The sequence below is a fragment of the Hypanus sabinus genome, chromosome 25 (assembly GCF_030144855.1).
Source record: "Hypanus sabinus isolate sHypSab1 chromosome 25, sHypSab1.hap1, whole genome shotgun sequence".
Classification (NCBI taxonomy): domain Eukaryota; kingdom Metazoa; phylum Chordata; class Chondrichthyes; order Myliobatiformes; family Dasyatidae; genus Hypanus; species Hypanus sabinus.
The window spans coordinates 33,994,738-34,018,638 of NC_082730.1; the positions used below are offsets into that span (position 1 = coordinate 33,994,738).

Here is a 23,901-nt window from a genome sequence, read left to right on the forward strand (position 1 = left end):
CTGTAGGCCCATTGTTTCTGCCCACTTCCGTCCCACTGAATTCATATCTGCATACCTCAACTTAATTTTGTCCACATTGGTTCAGTTCCAGCTTACCTACATCCATGACATTTCACATGCTCTCTATTACTTCCAGTCCCTGGCCCTAATCAGTGTACTTTCACTATGGATGCCTAGTCCCTTTGCACTTCCATCCCACGTTAGGAAGGCCTTAAAGCTCTCCCCTCCTTTCTGGACAACAGACCCAACTAATTCCACTCCACCACCATCCTCTGTCTGGAGGAACTCAGTGTCACCCTCAACAAATTCTGTTTTGGCTGCTCCCAACTAGTCCAAACCAAAGGTGTCCCATGGGAACTTGCATGGTTGCAGCTATGCCTGCCTCTCCGTCAGCTATGAGGAACAGTCCATGTTCCAAACCTACATTGGTAATGCTCCCCAACCTTTCTCCATTACTTCAACAACTGCATTGGTGCTGCTTCCTACAACCATGGTGAGTTTGTCAGTTTAATCAACTTTGCCTCCAACTTCCACCATGCCCTGAAATTTACTTGGCCCAATTTTGACACTTCTCCCTTTTCTTGATCTGTCTCAGTCGTTGGAGACAGACTATCTACTGACACTTTTTCAAAGTCCAAAGTACATTTATTATCAGAGTATGTATACATTATACAATAACCCATAAAAAGGCCAATGTACACTAAAAAAAAAATGCAGATAGTAACTGCAAGCAAATAGTGTTTCTGAAGTCTGTAAGTGAGTCCATAGTTCAGTGCAAAGCCGAGTAAACACAGTGGAGCAGTGATCTGAACCAGCCCCCAACTTGTCTCAGGCCCCCACACCATGATTTTTTCAATCTGGCCCAGCACTTAAATCTCCATCCGAACAACAGGTTCTGCCACTTGGAAACTCTGGGCTTTGTCACCTCTATCCTGCCTGTAAATTTGCAAATCTGCTGTTACTTTGACTGTTCCTCTTCACACTCTCACTTGTCAATTTGCTATACCCTTCTCGCACCACTGCATCTGATTTCAGGAAAAGGCTTTCCATTCTGGAATATCTGAGATGTCCTTTCCTCCAACTGCCCCCCTCCCCCCCGAAGAACAGCATTTCCCTTCCACCACCATCAATGGTGCCCTCACTTGTGTCTCCTCCATTTCTCATAAATCTGCCCTTTCCTCTTCATTCTATCATCATAAAAGAATAGGGTCCCCCTTGTCCTTACCTACCATGCCATGAGCCTCCATATCTATACTTTGTAACTTTTGCCTTCCACTACAGGATCTTACCACTGAACACATCTTTCCCACCCATACTGCTTCTAGAGGGGTGGGAGTGTCTCTAAGCTACTCCTTGTCCATTTGTTCTCTCCACTGATTTCACACCAGGCACTTAATCTTGGAAACGGGACAAGTGCTACACCTGCCACCAAAGACCCGAACAGTCCTTTCAGGTGAGGTTACACTTCATCTGTTAGAGTCATCTGCTGTACCTGATGCTCCCTGTGCCCCTTTACATCAATGAGGCCCAAGACAGATTGGCAAACCGCTTTGCTGAGTACCTCCGCTCTCTCTGCTGTAAAAAGCTGTATCTCTCAATAGCTACATACTTCAACTTCCCATTCTGACATGTCTATTCGTGGCCTCCTCTACTGACACGTTGAGGACAAACTCAGGTTGGAAGAGATAACTCACATTCCATCTAAGTAGCCTCCAACCTGATAGTACAAAATCAATTTCTCCAACTTCTAGTAAAAGCCCCGCCCCCCTCCTTACACACCATTCCCCAATTTGGTTACTCTCTCACCCTTTCCTTCTTCTCAGCTGCTTACTACCTCCTTCTGGTTCCCCTCCTCCATACCTTTCTTCCATGGCCCACTGTCTTCTATTATTCCTTCTTTTTCAACTTTCACCTATCATTTCTTCTCTCCACCCATCTTCCCGTTCATCTATCTGGTCTCATCTATCACCTTGTACTCCTTCCCCCAACTCAGACTGGCCTTTTCCCCCCCTTCCTTTTCAACTCTGAAGAGTTTCGGCCAAAACATTGACACAGCTGCTGCCCGACTTGAGTTCCTCCAGTATTTCCTGTGCGTTGCAGAAAATTGAGGAAGTATAAGAAAGGGAATTACATGGGGCATAGGACATTGAACTAAAAAAAACTCACTTAAAAAGAAAATATCCCAAGCATTCTGAAGCATTCAAAACCATTAATCAAATCAAGCAACAGTGTAAAATTAAATCACAAGCAAAAACATTAAAGGAGACAATTAATTTAAACAATACTTAATATGCAGCATACACACCATTCCCCTTTGGAGCTGATACCGTGCATCAATTTTAAATGACCATTTGTTCTGGAAATTTCAGTAAACCCATGATCTGCTACTCAAGCCATTTGAAGCTCAACAAAGAGCAACGAAGAAACTGTTTGTGGCAGCCGATCACCAAATTCACACAGAAATCCGAAATTTGCTGTCAAGAGAAAGTTCCTGCAGGAGACTTCTGGCATTTCCCAAGTAGTTCTGGCCCAATACCAGTAAGATTCAAAAACTCAAGCTATTTGCATAACTTTTGAATTCTTTGCCTGACATCAAAATGTTTGATTTAAAATTCTACAGCAGCTGGTGAATTTATATTCAAATAATTAAGACCAAATTAAAAAGCCAGTATCACTGATGACTGTGAAATACAGGACGGTCTAGTTCACTGATGTCCTTTAGAAAAGGACATTTGTTGCATTACCTGCTCTAATCTACATGCAACTCTAGACTCACTGATTATGGTTGTCCCTTAGCTGCCTCCTCAGTGCAAGCGGATCAGTACATACACGTTCTACACATGAATAAACAAAAATAAAGTCTCTAATGCTATCATCTACTGTCAACACATGATATTAAAAGGAAAATATGAGCATTTATCAAAATATGACACCCAGTGTCCACTTTATTAGGTATACCTCAATATAAATATCTCATCAGCAACCACGTGGCAGCAACTCAATCCATAAAAGCATACAGACATGATCAAGAGGTTCAGTTGTTCAGACCAAACATCACAATGGGGAAGAAATGTGATCTAAGTGACTTTGACTGTGGAAGACAGAGTGATTTGAGTATCTCATATCTCAGAAACTGGTGATGTCCCAGGACTATCTTGCATAACTATCTTCCACGTTTACAGAGAATAGTGTGGAAAACCACAGAAAAAGACAACAAGAAGCATTCCGTGTGTGAAAATGCACTGTTAATGACAGTGGTCAGGGGAAAATGGCCAGACTGGTTCAAACTTACAGGATTGCAACAGTGATTCAAATAGTCATGTGCAACAACAGTGGTGTGCAGAAGAACATCTCTGGACACACAACGTATCCAACCTTGAAGTGGATGGGCTACAGCAGCAGGATACCATACCATGTTCCAGTCTTGTACCTGGGTGTACATACATCTTCCACAGAATATCAGAAGTAGTAATTATGTTTTTCATTAACACGGCATTACTTTGGTTGAAGTTTAAGTTTAAGTCTAATTGTCATTTAACCATACATGAATACCCATGAACATGGCCAAACGAAAGAGCATTACTCTGGGACCAAGGTGAAAAACACAGCACTAACAGTCATACACAAAACTAACACATAGACATGTAAGAGAGTGGTAAAAGACACAAAAAAAAAGTCCCAGAGTCCCTGAATGTTGCAGCAGTCTGTTGTGAAATACAATACAGCTTGTCTTCTGCTGACTGAACACTGGAGAGCAGCATCAATGCCCCCAGCACAGACTCCAATGTCTCTGTCCTGGACACTGCAACCTGAGGCCTAGTCCTAGTTGATTTATGGGAAGGATGTAATTGAGAAATGGAGGTCATTTAAGGGTGAAATTATGAGGGTACAGAATCTTTATGTTCCTGTTAGGTTGAAAGGAAAGGTTAAAGGTTTGAAAGCACCATGGTTTTCAAAGGATATTAGAAACTTGGTTCGGAAAAAGAGGGGTGGCTACAATAGATATAGGCAGCATGGAGTAAAGGAATTGCTCGAGGAATATAAAGAATATAAAAGGAATCTTAAGAAAGAGATTAGAAAAGCTAAAAGAAGATACGAGGTTGGTTTGGCAAATAAGGTGAAAGTAAATCCGAAAGCAAGAGGATAGTGAGGGATAAAATTGGTCCCTTAGAGAATCAGGGTGGTCAGCTATGTGTGGAGCCGAGGGAGATGGGAGAGATTTTGAACGATTTCTTCTCTTCGGTATTCACTAAGGAGAAGGATTTGAATTATGTAAGGTGTGGGAAACAAGTAAGGAAGTTATGGAACCTATGACAATTAAAGAGGTGGAAGTACTGGCGCTTTTAAGAAATTTAAAAATGGATAAATCTCCAGGTCCTGACAAGATATTCCCCAGGACCTTGGGGGAAGTTTGTGTAGAGATAGCAGGAACTCTGACGGAGATCTTTCAGATGTCATTAGAAACGGGGATTGTGCCGGAGGATTGGCGTATTGCTCATGTGGTTCCATTGTTTAAAAAGGGTTCTAGAAGTAAGCCTAGCAATTATAGACCTGTCAGTTTGACATCAGTGGTGGGTAAATTATTGGAAAATATTCTTAGAGATAGTATTTATAATTATCTGGATAGACAGGATCTGATTAGGAGGAGCCAGCATGGATTTGTGCGTGGAAGGTCATGCTTGACAAACCTTATTGAATTTTTTGAAGAAGTTACGAGGAATGTTGACGAGGGTAAGGCAGTGGATGTAGTCTATATGGACTTCAGCAAGGCCTTTGACAAAGTTCCACATGGAAGGTTAGTTAAGAAGGTTCAGTCATTAGGTATTAATGCTGGAGTAATAAAATGGATTTGACAGTGGCTAGATTGGAGATGCCAGAGAGTAGTGGTGGATAATTGTTTATCGGGATGGAGGCCGGTAACTAGCGGGGTGCCTCAGGGATCTGTTTTGGGCCCAATGTTGTTTGTAATATACATAAATGATCTGGATGATGGGGTGGTAAATTGGATTAGTAAGTATGCCGATGATACTAAGGTAGGAGGTGTTGTGGATAATGAGGTGGGTTTTCAAAGCTTGCAGGGAGATTTATGCTGGTTAGAAGAATGGGCTGAATGTTGGCAAATGGAGTTTAATGCTGAGAAGTGTGAGGTTCTACATTTTGGCAGGAATAATCCAAATAGAACATACAGGGTAAATGGTAGGGCATTGAGGAATGCAGTGGAACAGAGAGATCTAGGAATAACAGTGCATAGTTCCCTGAAGGTGGAGTCTCATGTAGATAGGGTGGTGAAGAAGGCTTTTGGAACGCTGGCATTTATAAATCACAGCATTGAGTACAGAAGTTGGGATGTAATGTTAAAATTGTACAAGGCATTGGTAAGGCCAAATTTGGAATATTGTGTACAGTTCTGGTCACTGAATTATAGGAAAGATATCAATAAATTAGAGAGTGCAGAGATGATTTACTAGGATGTTACCTGGGTTTCAGCACTTAAGTTACAGAGAAAGGTTGAACAAGTTAGGTCTCTGTTCATTGGAGCGTAGAAGGTTGAGGGGGGATTTGATCGAGGTATTTAAAATTTTGAGAGGGATAGATAGAGTTGACGTGAATAGGCCGTTTCCATTGAGAGTAGGGGAAATTCAAACTAGAGGACATGATTTGAGAGTTAGGGGGCAGAAGTTTAAGGGAAACAGGAGGGGGTATTTCTTTACTCAAAGAGTGATAGCTGTGTGGAATGAGCTTCCTGTAGAAGTAGTAGAGGCCAGTTCAGTTGTGTCATTTAAGGTAAAATTGGATAGGTATATGGACAGGAAAGGAGTGGAGGGTTATGGGCTGAGTGCGGGTAGGTGTGACTAGGTGAGATTAAGAGTTCGGCACGGACTAGGAGGGCCAAGATGGCCTGTTTCCGTGCTGTGATTGTTATATGGTTATATGGTCCTCACTATGCCAGAGGCCACACAGCTCACCCACTGTTCTCCAATAAACCAGTGAACCAGACTTATAGAATTCCTTATTATCAATATCCAATAGGGCCTTGCGATCACAAGAAAAGTGATTAAGATAATCACTCGCTGTCCAAATACACACCGCCTTTGCACACTAACTTCGATGTCTTTCTGATGCAGGCAGCAGCACAGTCTGCACCAAGTCCAGCCTCTTCAGTTTTCTCCATGAGGTAGACCTGTAACACTATGAATTCTGAATATCCAGCATGGTCTTGCAATAATTAAAAAGCACAATTAAAAAAGACAACATACCTTTGGTTAGCCCTGTAGAAGTCGCTGTGACCAAGCACACCATCTTACCATAAGTAGCCTTGAAGAAAACATCTTTATCAACTTCCCAGGCATAATATACACTTAATTTTGAAAAAGCATTTGAATTTATTTCAGAATAGTTTATTGTATGGTCTCACTACAATATCACACTTTGTAAGTCACATACAATTACAATGAAGAACTCTAGAGGTACATAGAACAACTGGAGTAATTATGAAAATATTTTTCATATACATCTACCTAACCTTGCACAAGAGTGAAGTATATTAATACAAATATGTATATTTACCTATACCTTTGAATTTGTTCCACAACATTCCCATTCCAAATCCCTTATAAACAGTGAAAACATGCACTCTTAGTTAGTAGTAGTATTGCTGAACAGTCAAGTAGGTTTTAAAATTGAAATCACAATAAAAACAATTGCTTCTTTTATGCTGTAAACAGCAAATACATCTATAAATTAATGTACATCCCATCTGTACTTTATATAAAAGTAACAATTACTGCTTGCATGTTTTTTTTTAGGTGTGGGTGACTTTTGTACAGATAATTAAACATTTAAAATAGTATGCATTTCTAAAAATAAGGCATACAAATACACAGAAGTTTACCAGTTCAAATGAGTGCTTGCAAAAGTTCTTGTTAGCAAACAGTTCACTGTGGATGATAATGGCAATATACAAAAAGCTGGCAATCGTCCAGGATTTAGCAAAACATGCGGGATGTAGAATAATTGTTATGAAAGTTTCATTTTGCCCTCACCCATAAAATCTGCCATCAAGACCATGATAGGCACTTGATAATATTGGAAAGGACCATCAGTCGAACTGGTTAAGTCCTCACAGTGATGCGATACAAAAATCTCAAAATGGGAGTAAAAGGTTTTCATGATTCCAACTCCATACTCTCAGAGACTAGCTCCGGTGGCACAAAGCTCATTACTTCTTCATGGGTTAGTCCTGAAAAGAAAAGAGCTACAGTTTTAGATACCTTGTGCAATTTTATTAAGCACAAACAAAAGCACAGAATGAAACCTTGTCACAATGAAGATTCTGATGCTGTATAATCCAATTAAGCAAACATTAGTGTAAAATGCACACTAGATTTGCGAACAAACACCCACTCAGGGGAGTTTATGTCTCGCAAATCTATGTCTCATACTACCCTTTGACAAAAGACATCCAGTGTTTGACATTTCTAGCCCTTGTTTATCTAGTTTTATGATATAAAAGGAAACCAGCCTCCAGTGAAGCAACCATTGTTGGGAGGGGCTGTGTTTGAGCTGTAAATGCTCTGGTTGCCTATCTACATATCAATTTAGGAAATAAATCAGTTCTTGTTTGAACTAATTAAATTAGTAATCGAATTGTTTTACATTCTATACTCAGCACGTCATAACTTTCTCATAGGCAATAAGAGATGAAGTTTAAATGCTGGGTCTGAAGTGATTGAAATATCCAGTAAATTAATGGAAATACTTCTCTAATGGGGAGGGAAGCAACAATTTTATCTTGATTAGCAAATCTACTCTCAGGATGACCACCCACAAGATAGCTCTAGTGAAAAATCCCAGACACTTAGATTTTGTATGTGGTCAAGAATTTGATAGTGTACATTTGAGTTTTGAGAGAGACAGCAAATGTTCTAGTTATCATCTACTAATTTTTGTAAATTCCAGGATTGACCCTGTGGATTGAAGAGCAACAAATGTGGCTCCACTATATAAATCAGAGAGAAAACACGGACTACTGAATTCTTGGTCTAAAACAGTAGTGAGAATAATGCTGGGACCTATTATAAAGGGTACACTTTTAGAATGGCTAGAAAATATGACTGAGCAATCACCATGGATATGAGAAAGGAAATTTATGCATGACTAATCCACTGCAGCACTTTAGGGTTATTGGAATTAAAATAAATAAGAACCAATTAATCTTACATATCTGGATTTTTGGAAGGTTTTCAATAAAGGAAACAAGAAATTACAATACAGTTTGAGCACCATTCAGGAGCAAGATATATTATGCATCAAGTATTATATTTTGGGCAGAATGAAAACAAAAGGATCCTTCTTGGGTTGGCAAGCTGTGACAAGAGGGGTGTAGCAGGGATTAGTGCCTGGCTCCCAGTTATTCACAATCTTTTTCAATGATTTGGTTAAGGGAACAAAATTTATTTCCAAGATTGCCGGATGATACCAAACTATGAGGGATTATGAGTTTGGAGGATGGTGTATGTTTTGAATGGATATGACGCGTTGAATGAGTGGGGGTAACACAGCTGATCAAATACAATGCGGAAAAAATGTCATCCATTTTGATGAACAAAAGACATCAAAATGGTTCTTTTTAAATGGCAAGAGACTGGGTAGTATGAGTCAGAGTGAAATAATATCAAAAGCAGACAATTTGTCCCACTATGTCTGCTCCAATAACCAGGAACTCACTCACACTAACCTTATACTGATCTTTTTTATTTTCCTCACCTTCCCATTATCACCCCCAGTTTCCACCACTCACCAACTACTAGGAGCATATTACAGTGGCAACCTAACTTGCAAACAAGCAAATTTTTGGAAGGTGGTGAGAAACTAGGGCACCCGGAGAAAACCCAAGTGGGCACAGAAAGGATGTGTAGGTTCCACGCAGATAGCACTGGAGGTCAGGATTGAACCTAGGAGTCTTAAAATAGGGGTCAAAATCTTGAACAGCCTATCCCTTATTCTAAGACTAAGAGGCAGAAAAAGCTCATTATTCAGGATAGTGAATTGCAACCCCTACAGGCTGAAGAGATTCAAATCGTTTTGAATTAATTCAGTAAGATTCGATTTCTGGATATTATGAGATTATTATGAGATTTAAGATATACAGGGATGGTACGAGAAAGTGACACTGATGTGAAACTTCAGCCATGATCTTGTATGACAGAAGATGATCACTGGGCCAGATGCCTAATTCTGCTTTTATCACTTAATATCATGTTCACTGATCAACAGGGTGGGTTTTGTATTTGTGGATGCAGTCAATCATGCAACAGAATGTTCCCAAATCAAACCAGAGCTCGATTCAAACAACAACACACAAAGTGCTGGTGGAACACAGCAGGCCAGGCAGCATAGATAGGGAGAGCGCTGTCGACGTTTCAGGCTGAGACCCTTCGTCAGGACTAGAAAGCCAGATTCAAACTGCTTAAGTTGAAGTGAAAATTTTATTATAGACAGTAGACAATAGGTGCAGAAGTAGACCATTCGGCCCCTCGAGTCTGCACCGCCATTCTGAGATCATGGCTGATCATTCACTATCAATACCCAGTCCCTGCCTTGTCCCCATATCCCTTGATTCCCCTATCCATCAGATATCTATCCAGCTCCTTCTTGAAAGCATCCAGAGAATTGGCCTCCACCGTCTTCCGAGGCAGTGCATTCCACACCTCCACAACTCTCTGGGAGGAGAAGCTCTTCCTCAACCCTGTTTTAAATAACTGACGTCTTATTCTCAATCCATGCCCTCTGGTACTGGACTCTCCCAACATCTGGAACATATTTCCTGCCTCAATCCTATCAAATCCTTTAATTATCTTAAACGTTTCAATCAGATCCCCTCTCAATCTCCTCAATTCCAGCGTATACAAGCCCAATCTCTCTGCGTAAGACAGCCCTGCCATCCCAGGAATCAACCTAGTGAATCTACGCTGCACTTCCTCAATTGCCAGAATGTCCTTCCTTAAACCTGGAGACCAAAACTGTACACAATATTCCAGGTGTGGTCTCACCAGGGCCCTGTACAAATGCAAAAGAACATCCTTGCACTTGTATTCAATTCCCCTTGTAACAAAGGCCAACATTCCATTTGCCCTCTTCACTGCCTGTTGCACTTGCTCATTCACCTTCATTGACTGGTGAACTAGGACTCCTAGGTCTCTTTGCATTTCTCCCTTACCTAACTCGACACCGTTCAGACAATACTCTGCCCTCTTGTTCCTGCTTCCAAAGTGGATAACTTCTCAGCAATTATCTCAGCAATGCTCACGATGAAGGAATGAGAGTGACAATACTGATACAAACTGTTGATCTTCAAGCAGTTTTTTCCAGAAATATAATAGTTACACTTACTTTTCCATTCTTCTATTTCAAGCTCCCTGCTTTCAAAAGACTGGTCATAAGGATCTGCTTCCGGCTCATCATCTGGGTCATGATACTGAGAGAAGTAAGAATGAGCCAAAGCTTCTGCTGCTGTGATCCTCTTATCTGTGTCCAGCACAAGCATTTTCTCCAAAAGGTCAACAGCTACATAACACAATAAATATGACTTGTATGATGCATTTGTAAAATTATATTATTCAGAAGCAAGCATTCATAGTCACACCATGTGAAATTTTCATATCCATATTAGCTAAATATTAAGTATGAAACATCATCTTTGTGAAATTATTTCTGCATGTTTCTTATCTCCTTAAACATGAAATTTGTAGGTGGAAAAAAAATGCTGACTATAAATACACTCCCAGTGGTTTCAGCAGCTAATGGTGGTTTACACTGTTAAGTGCTTAACCCATTAAATCAACAGCGGTTACAAGCAGCAAATATCAGCCCCAAAAATAACACTGGAGTAGTTGAAGCAAAATCTATTGGCTGTGTTTAGTACATATGGCACAAGTAAAGGAGGATATTTACCATTATTTATCTATCAAGCATCCCTTATCTAGTAACTACTTTCCATACAATTAAAACAAATATTATTCTGAACCTTAGTATTAGATCAATCACATTCTAATATTGTTATGCTACTTTTGGACAAATAGTTAAACTTGACTTATTTGAAATGATACTTGATAATGCAGAGAGTTCAATTAACACTTCATGTCCTTGAATGCACTGTCCAAGACAAAATGATCAATGAAGCAACTTCGGGAGTGTCAGCATTTCTGTTTTATTACAAATGCAGAATCTGAATGGCTGAATAAGTTTTAAGCAGAGCTTTATAATTAACTCATATAATTATGTGAAATAACTCCAGCCTAATTTTATGCCAATATTGATATGGTGGTGCCATTATCATGTGCCAGCAGCATTGTCAAGTGGTTGAAATTGTGATTCTCCAAAAGAAATAATTAGACCTCTGTCTATTTTTACACTTCCTCTCTACTATCTCTAACACAGCAAAATTGGAGAAGAATTACTGCTGTATTATCATTAGAATCAAGTTGGCAAGGATAATTATAAAAATTGATCCTGACCATTTCCAACAAGAGAATTTAGCTACCTATCAAGATGTCCAATGACAATGTTATCAGTATCCTGGGGCTTACAATACACTGGAAATTCAGCTGGATCAACAACAGACTGTACATAGTTGCTGGGTCTAAATCCTTGAATTGTTCCCCAACATCACCATGCAATTATCATTAGAAAGATTCCAGCAGTTTAAGGTGGTTCCACGCCCACCTTCTCCAGGAAGGTAACAATGGGCAGTAAATGACAACATTGCCCAGATCCCAAAAATATTTTTTAAAATATGGATATTAAAAATAAGTACCTTGAGGATTAGCTCCAATGAATACGCCTGCAAAGGACTGTTTTGGCATATGCTGTAATGACTGGATGTAGTTTCTCGCCTGTAGACAAAATGTAAATAAATCTAGTAATCTAGGTTTCAATAATAATCTACTCCAGATCCTCACTGTACATCTTCTGTGTCTTTAACAGAGACATTCAAACCATGCATGGAGCATTAAACCATTAGGTAGATCAGTTTTGTGCTACACACTCTTCACAACAATCAAATATTTCTATTTCAGGCAAAGCAATTAGTTCATGGTTACATCCCAAAATTCGTTAGAACTATCTGTGCTAGTCAGATCACAATGTCATCCATTTGGTTCTAAATTTGTATAATGGATAAAACTTGAGAAATGGTACAATATTTATTAAGCTCAACATTCGGCCAAACTTGTCGCTAACCTTCCACATAATCTCCATTGCCCAGCACTTAATCAACGGCCCTCTATACTTCAGCTATTCAATTTTTCAACTAGATTTAAATGCTTTCAGTAACCCAACTTCAAACCACTCTCAGGAAACACATTGCAGGTGATCACCACTCTTTGGGAAAAGATCCCAATCATATCCCCACTGAATCTCCTCTCCCTTAACTAAATCAAAGTCCTCTAATTTTATCTGTCTCTGATAGTGATAAGTTTCCTGCAGTCTGCCCTATCAACAAATCTCAATTTAGATAACTGAATTATGTCCCATCTTAATCTTTTCTACTCGAGGAAGAATAGATATAGCTTCTCTCAACTCTCCTCATAACTGAACTGCTTATCTGAAGGGGTTGGTGTTGGGTCCACTACTTTTCACACTATATGTTTATGATATGGTTGACAGAATTGATGGCTTTGTGGTTGAGTTTGTGAATAATACAAAGATAAAGTATTCGGCAAAAGTCTTTTGCACATATATACAGCAGGAGAGCCTAAGACTTTCACATAGTACTGTATTTATCAACATGGAGCGGAGAGTGGGTTTGTAAATCTGGCTGGAATAAAGGATGTTGGGAGGGCCATGGGACAGGTGGCAGAGAAGTGTCAGGGCCAGAGGGTAGCATAGGTAAAGATACACCCAGCCCTGAGACACCAGGCAAGGTCATTTGATTCTGAACAATTGGTTTATTCATTATAGAACATCTCTCTGGTACTTCCGGTTCCCTTCCCTCTCTCTCCCCTTTCCCAACACGATACCCATCTCTCTGCCCCCTTTGCACTGTCTACAACAGAGATGCATATCAGAATCAGGTTTATCACTCACATGTATTAAAACTTGTTTTTTTTTGCAGCAGTATAGAGCAAAACATTACGTTGCTGCAGTGCTATTCAAAAACCTTAAGCACCTTAGCTATACGTATGTGCCTAAGACATTTGCACAGTACTGTAGATGGAGGATCAGATAGTGTTGAGGAAAAAGGGAGTCTGGAGGAGGACTTGGACAGATTAGAAGAACGGGCAAAGAAGCTGCAGATGGAATACAGTTTAGTGTCTGGTCATGCACTTTGGTAGAGAAAAAATAAAGGAATAGACTTTACAGAATGAGAGCAAATTAAGGAATTGGGGGTGCAAGGGGATTTGGAAGTCATGATGCAGGATTCCCTAAATATTAACTTGCGGTTGAGTCAATAGTAGGACGGCAAATGCAATGTTAGCATTCATGAATATAAAAAGGATCTAACACTGAGGTTTTAAAAGACCACATTTTAAGTATAGTCAGCATTTAAGCACATCTAAGAATGGATGTGCTGGTACTGGAGAAGGTCCAGAGGAGGTTTACAAGAATGACCCTGAAAATGAAATGAGTTATTGAATGAAGAAAGTTTGATGTCTCTGTGCCTGTACTTGCTGGAGTTTAGACGAATGAAGGAAGGACCTCTTTGAAATGTACTGAATATTGAAAGGTCTAGATAGAATGGGTGAGGAGGGGATATTTCCAATGGTTTGAGAGGCTAGGACCAGAGGACGCAGCCTCAGAATAGAAGGGTACTCCTTTCAAAAAAGTGAGGTGGAATTTCTTTAGACAGGTGGTGGTGAATCTGTCAAATTCATTATCACAGATAGCAATGGATGCCATGTCAATGAGTATAGCTAAAGTGGAGACATATGTTTTTGATTAGTACAGGCACAAAGGTTAAGGGAAGAAGGCAAGAGAACGGGGTTTAGAAGAAAAATAAATCAATTGTGATCAAATGACTGAGCACATACGATGACCTGAATGGTCCAATTCTGCTCCTGTGTCTTATGCCCTACTTACAGGCAACATCCTGCTGGTCTCTCATCTCTGAATGGGGTGATTTTGGGAATAAAAATGTGGTTTTAATGTTGCTGGTATAACATACCACAAACTGTTCAGGAGTGCATTTTGCTTATTTTTGTCAGAATCACACAAAATTACTCAAGGTAATTACCAGAACATTTGATGTATTTGGTAGTCAAAGCAGTAGTTCAGTAAGCAGGGCTGAACTTTTATACTATCCCAACTTAATTTATAGGTAATCACAATAATTTAAGGATATTGACATCATATGTGATTGTAAAAGTGCATACAATTTTATTCCCCAGAATGGATAAATTTACAAAGAACAATGACGAATAGCTAACTTCATTCACTCTTAGACATGCAGCATCTTTCCAAAAATAAATATTACCCTGAATGTTCAATTTCTGAATTGGGTTGTATGTTGAAGCAGTTATACAAAATACGTTCATGGTTAAATGATAAAACCTTTAAAAGGTTTTAGAGAGTGGCCCTATACACTGATCAGGCTACACAAATAGAACTCAATAGCAATAAAATCTCAATTGCTATAGAAAAATAAAAGGGAAAATCAGCTTCTTCAAACTTCACTGTTAGCTGTAAAGAAATGTATGAAAGTCATCACAGCCACTAAGAAAACTTCCTCTCCAAAAGGCTCTGCATATCACATCGATCAGAATTATATCTATTCACGTTCCCAATCTGCAAGAAACAAAAACAGCAATTTCATGCACCAAATTATTGATTGCAAGCATAACCAACATTGTGGTGCATTTCCAGAAGACAGGTTAATAATAATGGAATACTACATGGGTCTTCAGAAACCTACATGGATATGCTGACCCACAAACAACTTGTATATCAAATTTGGCATTTTGCCCATGGATTTACATGGAAATAGAAGACAATCATCCCAAACCAAAAATAACTGGCATCTGTTCACTGCTAAATTGACAACATTAGCTAAGTACTCCATTGATCCAAATATAGAGAATACATAATTATCAAATATCCTCCCTGCACAGAGCTCATCAACAGCCTGTCTGTCTCACCTCATAGCCGGGCATCCTGTTAATTAAGGATGCTGGAGGGGTTCCTGTCAATCTCATGATCTGTTGAAGCTGATTAATATCTTGAACGCCCAGGTCAAGGCGTTTATCCGTTTTTCAAAAGGATACTCAAGTTTGGAAAAAACTGCTTTCTCGTCCACTTAAATAACAATTTTAGCAAAATTCATGTGCTACTGGTTGCTACATTAGAAAAGTATAATGTTGCATTGGAAAATAAAAGACACAACATGCAAGGGTGAGGGGTGAAGCAATGATATCTGAGAAGCATGCCATGGTGTTAGATTTGTTAGTGTTAAATGGTTGTTACCATGCTTCTTTTAAAAATAAAAAAGCACTTCATATATAATTACAAACAATATTTTGAATAATCAAATTTCATTTAATAAACTTGAATATTAACAGATATTTTTGTTAATTTTGGCTTGTTATGTAGCATGTTAAAACATTACCTACAAAACTATTGCTGTATTAACTAAAGTCACCATACCAACAAACAAAACACTTCTAAAAGTAAATCAAACAGTGCTAATTAACGTTGGTGAATCTGTGCTTTGGTAGTGTAATTTAAAGCACTGCAAGAAATCATTTATCAGGAGTGGTCAATAACTACCAGCAGAAAGTACAGGCAATGCATAAACTCACAGACTCAGATGATATTTTCATCAAAAGTTCTGGCCCTGGTGTTCCGACGAGTTGCATTATTAGCTTCAACTGATCAATATCTAACATCGTAACATAAAGGAAAACATAGGGGACAGGTTATAACAAAACGGCCAATGTACTTTAGAGTTGTAACGATTATGGAATTCAGAGGAATCCTGAGCCAATGGTCATGGATGATATCATCAGCTTATTCATATTTTGTTAGCATTTGTAAGTTTTGAGTTGCATAGACTGTATTGGCAGGACTTATTCTTACCTTCTGCAGTCACTACTTAATTAAAAGTACTGAATTGTTAACTTTAAAGAGCTCAGTTCCTTCCAATTGTTTTTATTTATAAATTGTATTATGTGAAAAATCAAATTACAACTTCATTCTGGACTTCCTGAAGCTTTCCTTGATGGTTTTTGCTTTGACAATAGCTTTCATGCACGTACAATTTAATACTGGAGTTATTTCATTAAAAATATTTAAAGGTATTTTGATCTGATTATTGATAACAAGCTGCCCCTCTCCGGCTATGGAATTTTCTGGTTCTTCCATTGCCTTACCTTATCTGTGGAAATTTGGCTTTAAATCTTATTAATCAAAGTTTTTCTTATTCATCCATATTATTAAAAATGTGTGCAATCTGCACAGTATTTGCAGAACAAACAACTGTTCCTGCTTAGCATTCCATATTACCGATACAACTCTAAATCAGAGGTAAAATAAAAGTATCCTGTTCAGACATTATACTGTCTCAAATTTCTCTATTCTTTCCTACCTTTTGGAGGCCTTTATGCTCTTGCAATAGCCACAAAATGGATGATAGATTAATGCAAAAACCTATCAGAGAGTATATTATTATAGAACTAGAGAACCAGTGATGGCCTTTTGTGAAATCCAATGTCAGTGACATGACTGAAATTTGTTAGTACTGAGCTCCAGCTCACCCAAATGAGATCAAAAGTCAGACTGCAGTTTACCTTCAATTCTTCAACTGAATTAAATTTATGAAATCAAAAATATAAATGCTTAAGATGTGAACTCCCAAATGTTTTAAGTATTCTATTAATGCTAAATGCACTTCAGTACATAAACAATTACATTTATTTTAAGTAATCTCCACGATCTGGAGATAAATCTTTTAACTGTTGTGGACCTCGGTATAAAAGGATTATTTAGTTTGATTCTGCATCAGAAAAGGAATTGAAAGTGCACATTAGTGAAGCAGCCAGTTTACAATATTAATCATTATATCAAAGATTCAAGCCAATTTTTTTTTAATTAAGCATAGAGGCAGAGTGCAAGAAGTAGTTTAAAAAAAAAATCACAGAAAGCTTCCCATACAAGGTTACAATTTAAAATAGAGCATCTGTGATGCAGAATAATTTCAAAAATCATTTGATTTGCTCAGGAAATTTAAATACTTGAATTGAAATTAGTATTATTTCATGCTAAGGATTTAATGTTTTCTTCAATTAAATGCTAGAATTACATCTCTTTGATCATCATTCAGGTGCTCATTCAAGTTGGCATACAGTTCTAGCAACGCGATTAACTCCATATAACTTGCTCAATTATCCATTCTTTAGCAGTTTTAACACGCCTTCCTTTCAATTGTTAGTGTACTCAAAAGCAGTTTAAGCTTTATCATCTAATTGTCATATAAACATAGTAATAAAATCTGTTTATTACAGAACAGAAACCCCCAACTAGCACTCCACTTCCAACAAAATACAGCCTCATTACTCAACATAATGCCCCTACTGAGAACAGTTTGATTTACGTGGACTAAAACTGAGCATGGAAGTGATTCAGCTCAACTGCTATGCTGCCGGGTGCTTCAATCCATTAAATTCATCAAGCAATAGCTCAACTCAGTTAATATGGTTCTAGTTCTTAACATCTTAAAAAGGAATGCAATTATTCAGAATACCAAAAAATGAATAAGTTATTGGTGATTTTAATTTTATCATTTAATCTCAAAACTATATCCTGTCAGGTCCCTGCTTCATAAATTTTAAAAACTCAATTCAGCACTTCAATAATACTTTTAACATGCAAGTTTGATTACAGCTACATTCAAAAGTAGTATGTCTTAATTTTCCTGTAGCTTAAGCATTATGAGTTCTAGCTAATTATTGAAATGCTTGTCTGTGCAGGATTAGGTTAGTAAAAGTAAAATAAAGCATGATTGAGAACAGATGGTAGTATGGCTCATGCAAATTTCAAATAACCATGGAGTTATAATACAAAGACACGTTCCTTTAACAGTTCTGTGACAACCACAAATGAAGCAGAAATTGCAAACTTTCTTCTGTGCAAAGTAAAAATTAAATGAAGAGCAAATATGCATTGGGAAAATAGGTTAATAAGAAGACATTCCAAAGCAACACAAAGCATAACTTCATGCATAAAGTGTTAACAAACCTATAAATGATTTTAAAATTAAAGGTCATCTGAAAGTTATTTCTATACAATTTTATCATACTAAAATTAGCAATCTTCATAAAAAGAATTACAGGTCAAAAATGCCTCAATTTTTTTCAATTGATAAGCAATTTATAAAATCTACCAAAAATCTAGATACATATAATGGTTAACCGATCCAATATATAGGAATATTATATCACAGTACTAACAATTGTTACACATAACTAATATGCAATGAACAATTTGTCTGCTTAAAAGTGCAGCTAACCAATATAATATATAAAGACAATCAAGCATAAAATACTAAACAGTACAAAAGTTCAGAAAGTGTATAAGAGTTTTCATTATTACATAGTGGCCATAGAAGCTTAATTTTCCCCAAGAGAAGTTAGAACTGAAGTTATTTTACTTCACTTCAAAGTATACAAGGACTGGGGCAGTCAGAAGGTAGCTACAGGAAATGCAGCCCAATACAAAAGGAGGATCTTGGAAATGAAATTGGAGCTCCTTGGAAATTATTTTAAGTTGCACTACTAAACAAAATTTAGTTTCATTAGGCAATTTTTTTTTTGTTGAACTTATCCAAGCTTAACCAGTTAGATTCTGAATTGGAGCAAAACCCTATACCACGTAGAAGTTAAGAAAGTTGCATCTGAAGCAAACTGCATTGTTATGTTATATACATTAACAGAAACAGTATTTTTGGAACAGAAAACCATTAAGGGCTAGTAATTACTATTACTTGCTAAGAAATTCTTTGGCTTAACATTTTAAGAAATCTTACTGAATGGGGATCTATATTTTGGAAGCATCCAAGCAAAATTCAAATAATTTCAGATAAATACTGCAGTGAGCAGCTTGCAGCCTAGCAACAGAAAGTAATTTCTGAAAATTTTCAAGCTACCAAATTGGACAAGTCTACAAACGGCTTAACCGATTACATTCGCAGGTCACCCAGCTTTATTCAAAACACTTATAAATTTAAAGTATTAGACCAAATGAATAAAATGTTTTTATAAAAAGTAATGGTGTGTCCAATACTCCAAGACAGCATTGAGTTTTTTTGTTTTGATAGTAGTAAAGTTTAAGGGTAATTTTTTCACAAAAAGTAACAATGCTATGCTATTCTTAACTAAAAGACATGTTTTGAAATATGCTACGTTAATTTTCAAGAGATTTCTATAAAATGTTTATGAAAGAACGCCAAAATGCTTTTAATGTTTTCACTGAGAACATACACCAAATTGCCAAATTACCATAATATTTTGAGAGTAAGAACACCTCAGAAATATCATCTGGAAAAGAGAACAAGGCAAAGTCTAACACTTTTGAAAACAGACTGAAGATACTTGGTTATATTTCCATAAGTGGCCAGCTCATGTTAGTAAGAACCAGATACCAGAGATGGGACAGGTGATTTGAGTTCTGGATTAAGTTGAAATGAAGTACATCTGGCCAGATGGCTCTCCAGCAAGACAACTACCAAAAGTATTTTGCATTTTTGACGGGTCTTGTACCCATGCTACCTTGAAAAGGAATTTATACAATAAGCTTCAGCTGAGTACTTACTAAAAATCTAACAACAATTTAGTTTACTTTCCAAAACACGCTTTAAAATAAATCTTACAACTGATAAACCCATCTCATAAGAATGTTTATAAAATAATATGAAATGAGAAAATCTGTTTTAAAATCAAAAAATTTGTATTCACACTGATGGATGCAGAGGAATACAAATCACTTCTCCTTAAAATAGGGTTTGATTACTGTGGTAATCTCAGTCAATGTAATATTTAAGTAGTGATAATTTTTGCAAATTGACCAATTTTCAATATAATGCACTTAACAAGACATTACAATTTAATGTGTGAATTTAATATAACAGTTTACTGAAGGTATAAATTTTACCTAAAACAAAACCTTTTACCTGCCCACATTCAAAAATGACAAGCAACTTTTCTTTTTTTTAAACTAATACAATGAAGGATACGGTCAGTGCCTGGAAATAAAGTTTTTCCTGTCAGTAGCTCTGCCATAATGCACCCAACGGACCAAATATCAACTGGAGGCAAGAGAGAACAGTGTTTTAATTTGATCATGCATAGATTCTGTGAACAAAAATCATTTTTACAATACTTAAAGCATTTATCATTTTCATTCCACTGAGGTGAGGTATGGTGGTGGAGGAGGTGGAAGGAAGCACAGGTCAGTTGAAGTCAGCTAAATATAAACATAAGAATAAATATAAACACATTAGTGAAACAATTAAAATACCAAGAAGGATGGAGCCATATTGACATCAAAAGTTTAATGCCATATTAAGAGCAATCATTTAAATGTAAAGTCAACAAAGCTAAATAGGCAAGTAAATCAGAAAGGATGTGGGGGACCTTAACATACTTTTTAATAATCTAGTTTCCCACCTTAATATGGGAAGCAAGGTGTAACAAAGCTATGAATAATTTAAATACTACATTTAGTATGCTTTAGCCACCATATCTGCAAATTAATTTTAAGAATTGCACTGATATATAAATAAAAAAAATGTACAAATAGCCACAAATCACAAATACAGATATGGTTAAACTATTCAGTAGAAATTTCAAGCTGAAATATAGTCATAAAATTTATAACACTGGAGAACAATTATTCAGAAAAAGATCATTTAAAAAATAAATCCTTTGCAAACTTCTTTTTAATAAAACTATTTCCTATTACCACTAAGGATTAACTCTATTGGAAATCAATTTTGTGAAATAACACTTAAAGTTTAAAAATAATCACAATACAATAGCATATTTAAAATGTGTATTACTTTTTCCATAATTTTCGTACGAGAAGTCTGTACTTCAAATTCCTACAGGTTTTCTGGGATACTGCCTGCAGCCTATGACTACATGAAATTAATTCTTCTCCTTCACTTTTATTGAGCTATCAGACAAAAAAAAAACACAGAAAATGCTGAGGAAATAACCACATCAGACAGCATCTACAGAAATAAACAGTCAACACTTCAGAGACCTTTCAGAATCCTGATGAAGGATCTCAGCCCAAAACGTCGACTGTTTATTCATTTCCATAGATGCTACCTGACCTGAGTTCCTCCAGCATTTTGTGTGTGTTACAATAGATCTCCAGCATCTGCAGAATCCCGTGTTTAGACAAAGTAAAAAGCTAAAGAAAACAGTGGTTTTCAGTTTTGTTTTTCAAGAAACCTAATGGCTCATCCATGCAACCCAATAATAACTTGCTGACCAACCATAAATCTACTTGTAGGCATTTAAACGCTAAAAGTTTAGAGACGTTAGTAAATAAAATTTCATCGTTACATGCCACAAGCTGGCGTGGATTTAGAGAAATCAAAGGAGAGGAAGAATGTACAGACACATGCCCTCAGGCTTCTTACACCTGTCTTTCTTCCCAAACCCCTGAGCTACTTATCATCTTGGCTCCATAGGCCCCACACTGCTGCTCCTTCCCTGATCCATATTGGTCGCTCATTTGGTAATGATGGCTGGGGTGGTAGTGGAGTGGGTAGCGATCATAACTTTGAAAACCACTTCCTTGTTAGGTCCCACAGCTAATATTAAACAGAGTCAATTTTTAAGCTTTGTTATATTTTGCAATGTGTTTTTTTTTTAATTTTCAGTGTAGAGAAAGTTTAATCAAGGGCTAAAATTAATATACTGTGGCGACCCACTTCCCAGCGCACTCGAAGCAGCTCACAAAGTAGTGCGCGCCGGCATTGAGGCCAGTCCCAAAAAGGGCGCCAGGCCTTCTTCACCAGCAAGGGCAAAAGCCCGTGTGCGGGACGGGACTCTGAATATGCGGCCCCTACAGCATTCCCGCCCGGGGAGGGCAGGAACAGGAAGGCTTTAAAGCGAGGCCGCGAAGTTTGATTAAATCTCTTTTGCAACTGCAACTCGCCGTCTGTGTGTCGTTATTTCAGCGTTGCGTGTAGCACACCGCTACAATCGGTGACCCCGATGGCCCAAACAATATTAGGACCAGAGATGAATGACGCTGCATCTGTTCATGCAGTTTCGTTAAAACTGCCAAGCTTTTGGACGCTGCGACCTCACCTATGGTTCCAGCAAGCAGAAGCTTAATTCCACATTTGGCAGATAACCGCGGATTCCACACATTACTACTACGTGGTGAGCTCCTTCGACCAGGATACTGCCGCCCAGGTTGAGGAGTTCATACAGTCGCCCCCGGAGGATGGCAAATACACAGAATTCAAAGCCTTGCTCATAAGGACTTTTGGACTCTCACGGCATGAACGAGCTGCCTGCTTACTGCATCTGGATGGTTTGGGGGACAGGCTGCCATCGGCTTTGATGAACGAGATGCTGGCCCTGGCTGGAGGACACAAGCCCTGCCTCATGTTTGAGTAGGCATTCCTAGAGCAGCTGCCCGAGGACATACGCCTGCTGCTGTCCGACGCGGATTTCAGCGACCCCTGAAAGGTGGCAGTCCAGGCAGATGTGCTGTGGAAAGCCAAGAAGTAGAGTGCAGCGTCCGTCGCACAGATCACCAAGCCACGCTCCCAGCAGCAGACCAGACCAGGCTTGGTTGCAGAGCCCACTTACCCCAGAGTCAGGAGTGAGGAGACCAACGAACAATGGTGCTTCTACCACCAGCGGTGGGGCGCAGAAGCCCACCGCTGTAGCCCGCCCTGCAAGTTCCAGGGAAATGCCAGGGCCAGCCGCCGCTGATGGCTACTGTGGCTGGCCATTGGGATAGCCTCCTGTATGTCTGGGACAAGCAGACGGGATGCCGCTTTTTGGTTGACACTGGAGACGAGATCAGCGTCTTACCTCTGGTGAGTTACGACACCCACAACAGAGAACCGGGTCCCACCCTGAGGGCCGCGAACAGCAGCACAGTAAGGATCCATGGCACCCGTATGGTGTGGCTACAGTTCGGCTCCAGCCGGTTTACGTGGGACTTCACACTGGCCACCGTAGCCCAACCGCTCCTGGGGGCAGATTTTTTGCGAGCTCAGAGCCTACTGGTCGATCTGCAAGGGAAGAGACTGGTCCATGCCAAGACCTTTCAAACATTCTCCCTGGGTGAAGCCCAGTTTCCAGCCCCACACCTAGACTGCATCACGCTGTCCAACAACGACTTCACCAGAGTCCTGGTGGATTTCCCATTGGTTCTGGCACTGCAGTTCACGGCAGCCATGCCCAGACACGGAGAACAGCACCACATCCCGACCCAGGGACCTCCCCTCCACGCCCGTGCTTGAAGGCTTCCCCTGGACAAGCTCCGACTGGCGAAGGAAGAGTTCAAGAGGATGGAGGAATTGGGGATCATACGGCGGTCCGACAGCCCATGGGCCTCCCCACTGCACATGGTGCCCAAAGCAACAGGGGGCTGAAGACCATGCAGCGACTACTGCAGGGTGAACGAGGCTACAACACCGGACCGCTACCCTGTGCCGCACATTCAGGACTTTGCAGCAAACTTGCAAGGTGCACGGATCTTCTCCAAGGTAGACCTCGTCCGGGGATACCATCAAATCCCGATGCATCCTGACGACATCCCCAAAACAGCACTCATCACCCTGTTCGGCCTTTTCGAGTTCTGCCACATATCGCTCGGCCTAAAGGATGCCACACAGATGTTCCAGCGGTTAATGGACGCGACCTGGACTTCGCTTTC

At 39.0% G+C, this 23,901-nt stretch overlaps 1 protein-coding gene across 3 annotated transcripts in view; it reads right to left on the minus strand.

Annotated features, from left to right (window-relative positions):
- Window positions 1-6,363: 6,363 nt before the first annotated feature.
- The window catches only part of LOC132381150 (mitogen-activated protein kinase 14), a 56,804-nt gene continuing 39,266 nt past the window's right edge, over window positions 6,364-23,901 (minus strand). For 2 of the 3 annotated variants that reach the window (XM_059950426.1, XM_059950427.1), the window contains 5 exons: window positions 20,222-20,293; window positions 15,795-15,874; window positions 11,816-11,894; window positions 10,393-10,566; window positions 6,364-7,240 (listed from right to left, as the gene is read on the minus strand). In XM_059950426.1, coding sequence (XP_059806409.1) covers window positions 7,167-7,240; window positions 10,393-10,566; window positions 11,816-11,894; window positions 15,795-15,874; window positions 20,222-20,293 — 479 coding nt within the window. In that variant the 3' untranslated portion in view covers window positions 6,364-7,166. Of the gene's footprint in view, window positions 7,241-10,392; window positions 10,567-11,815; window positions 11,895-15,134; window positions 15,215-15,794; window positions 15,875-20,221; window positions 20,294-23,901 lie in introns of all 3 variants that reach the window. The other variant, XM_059950425.1, reaches the window with a different exon arrangement.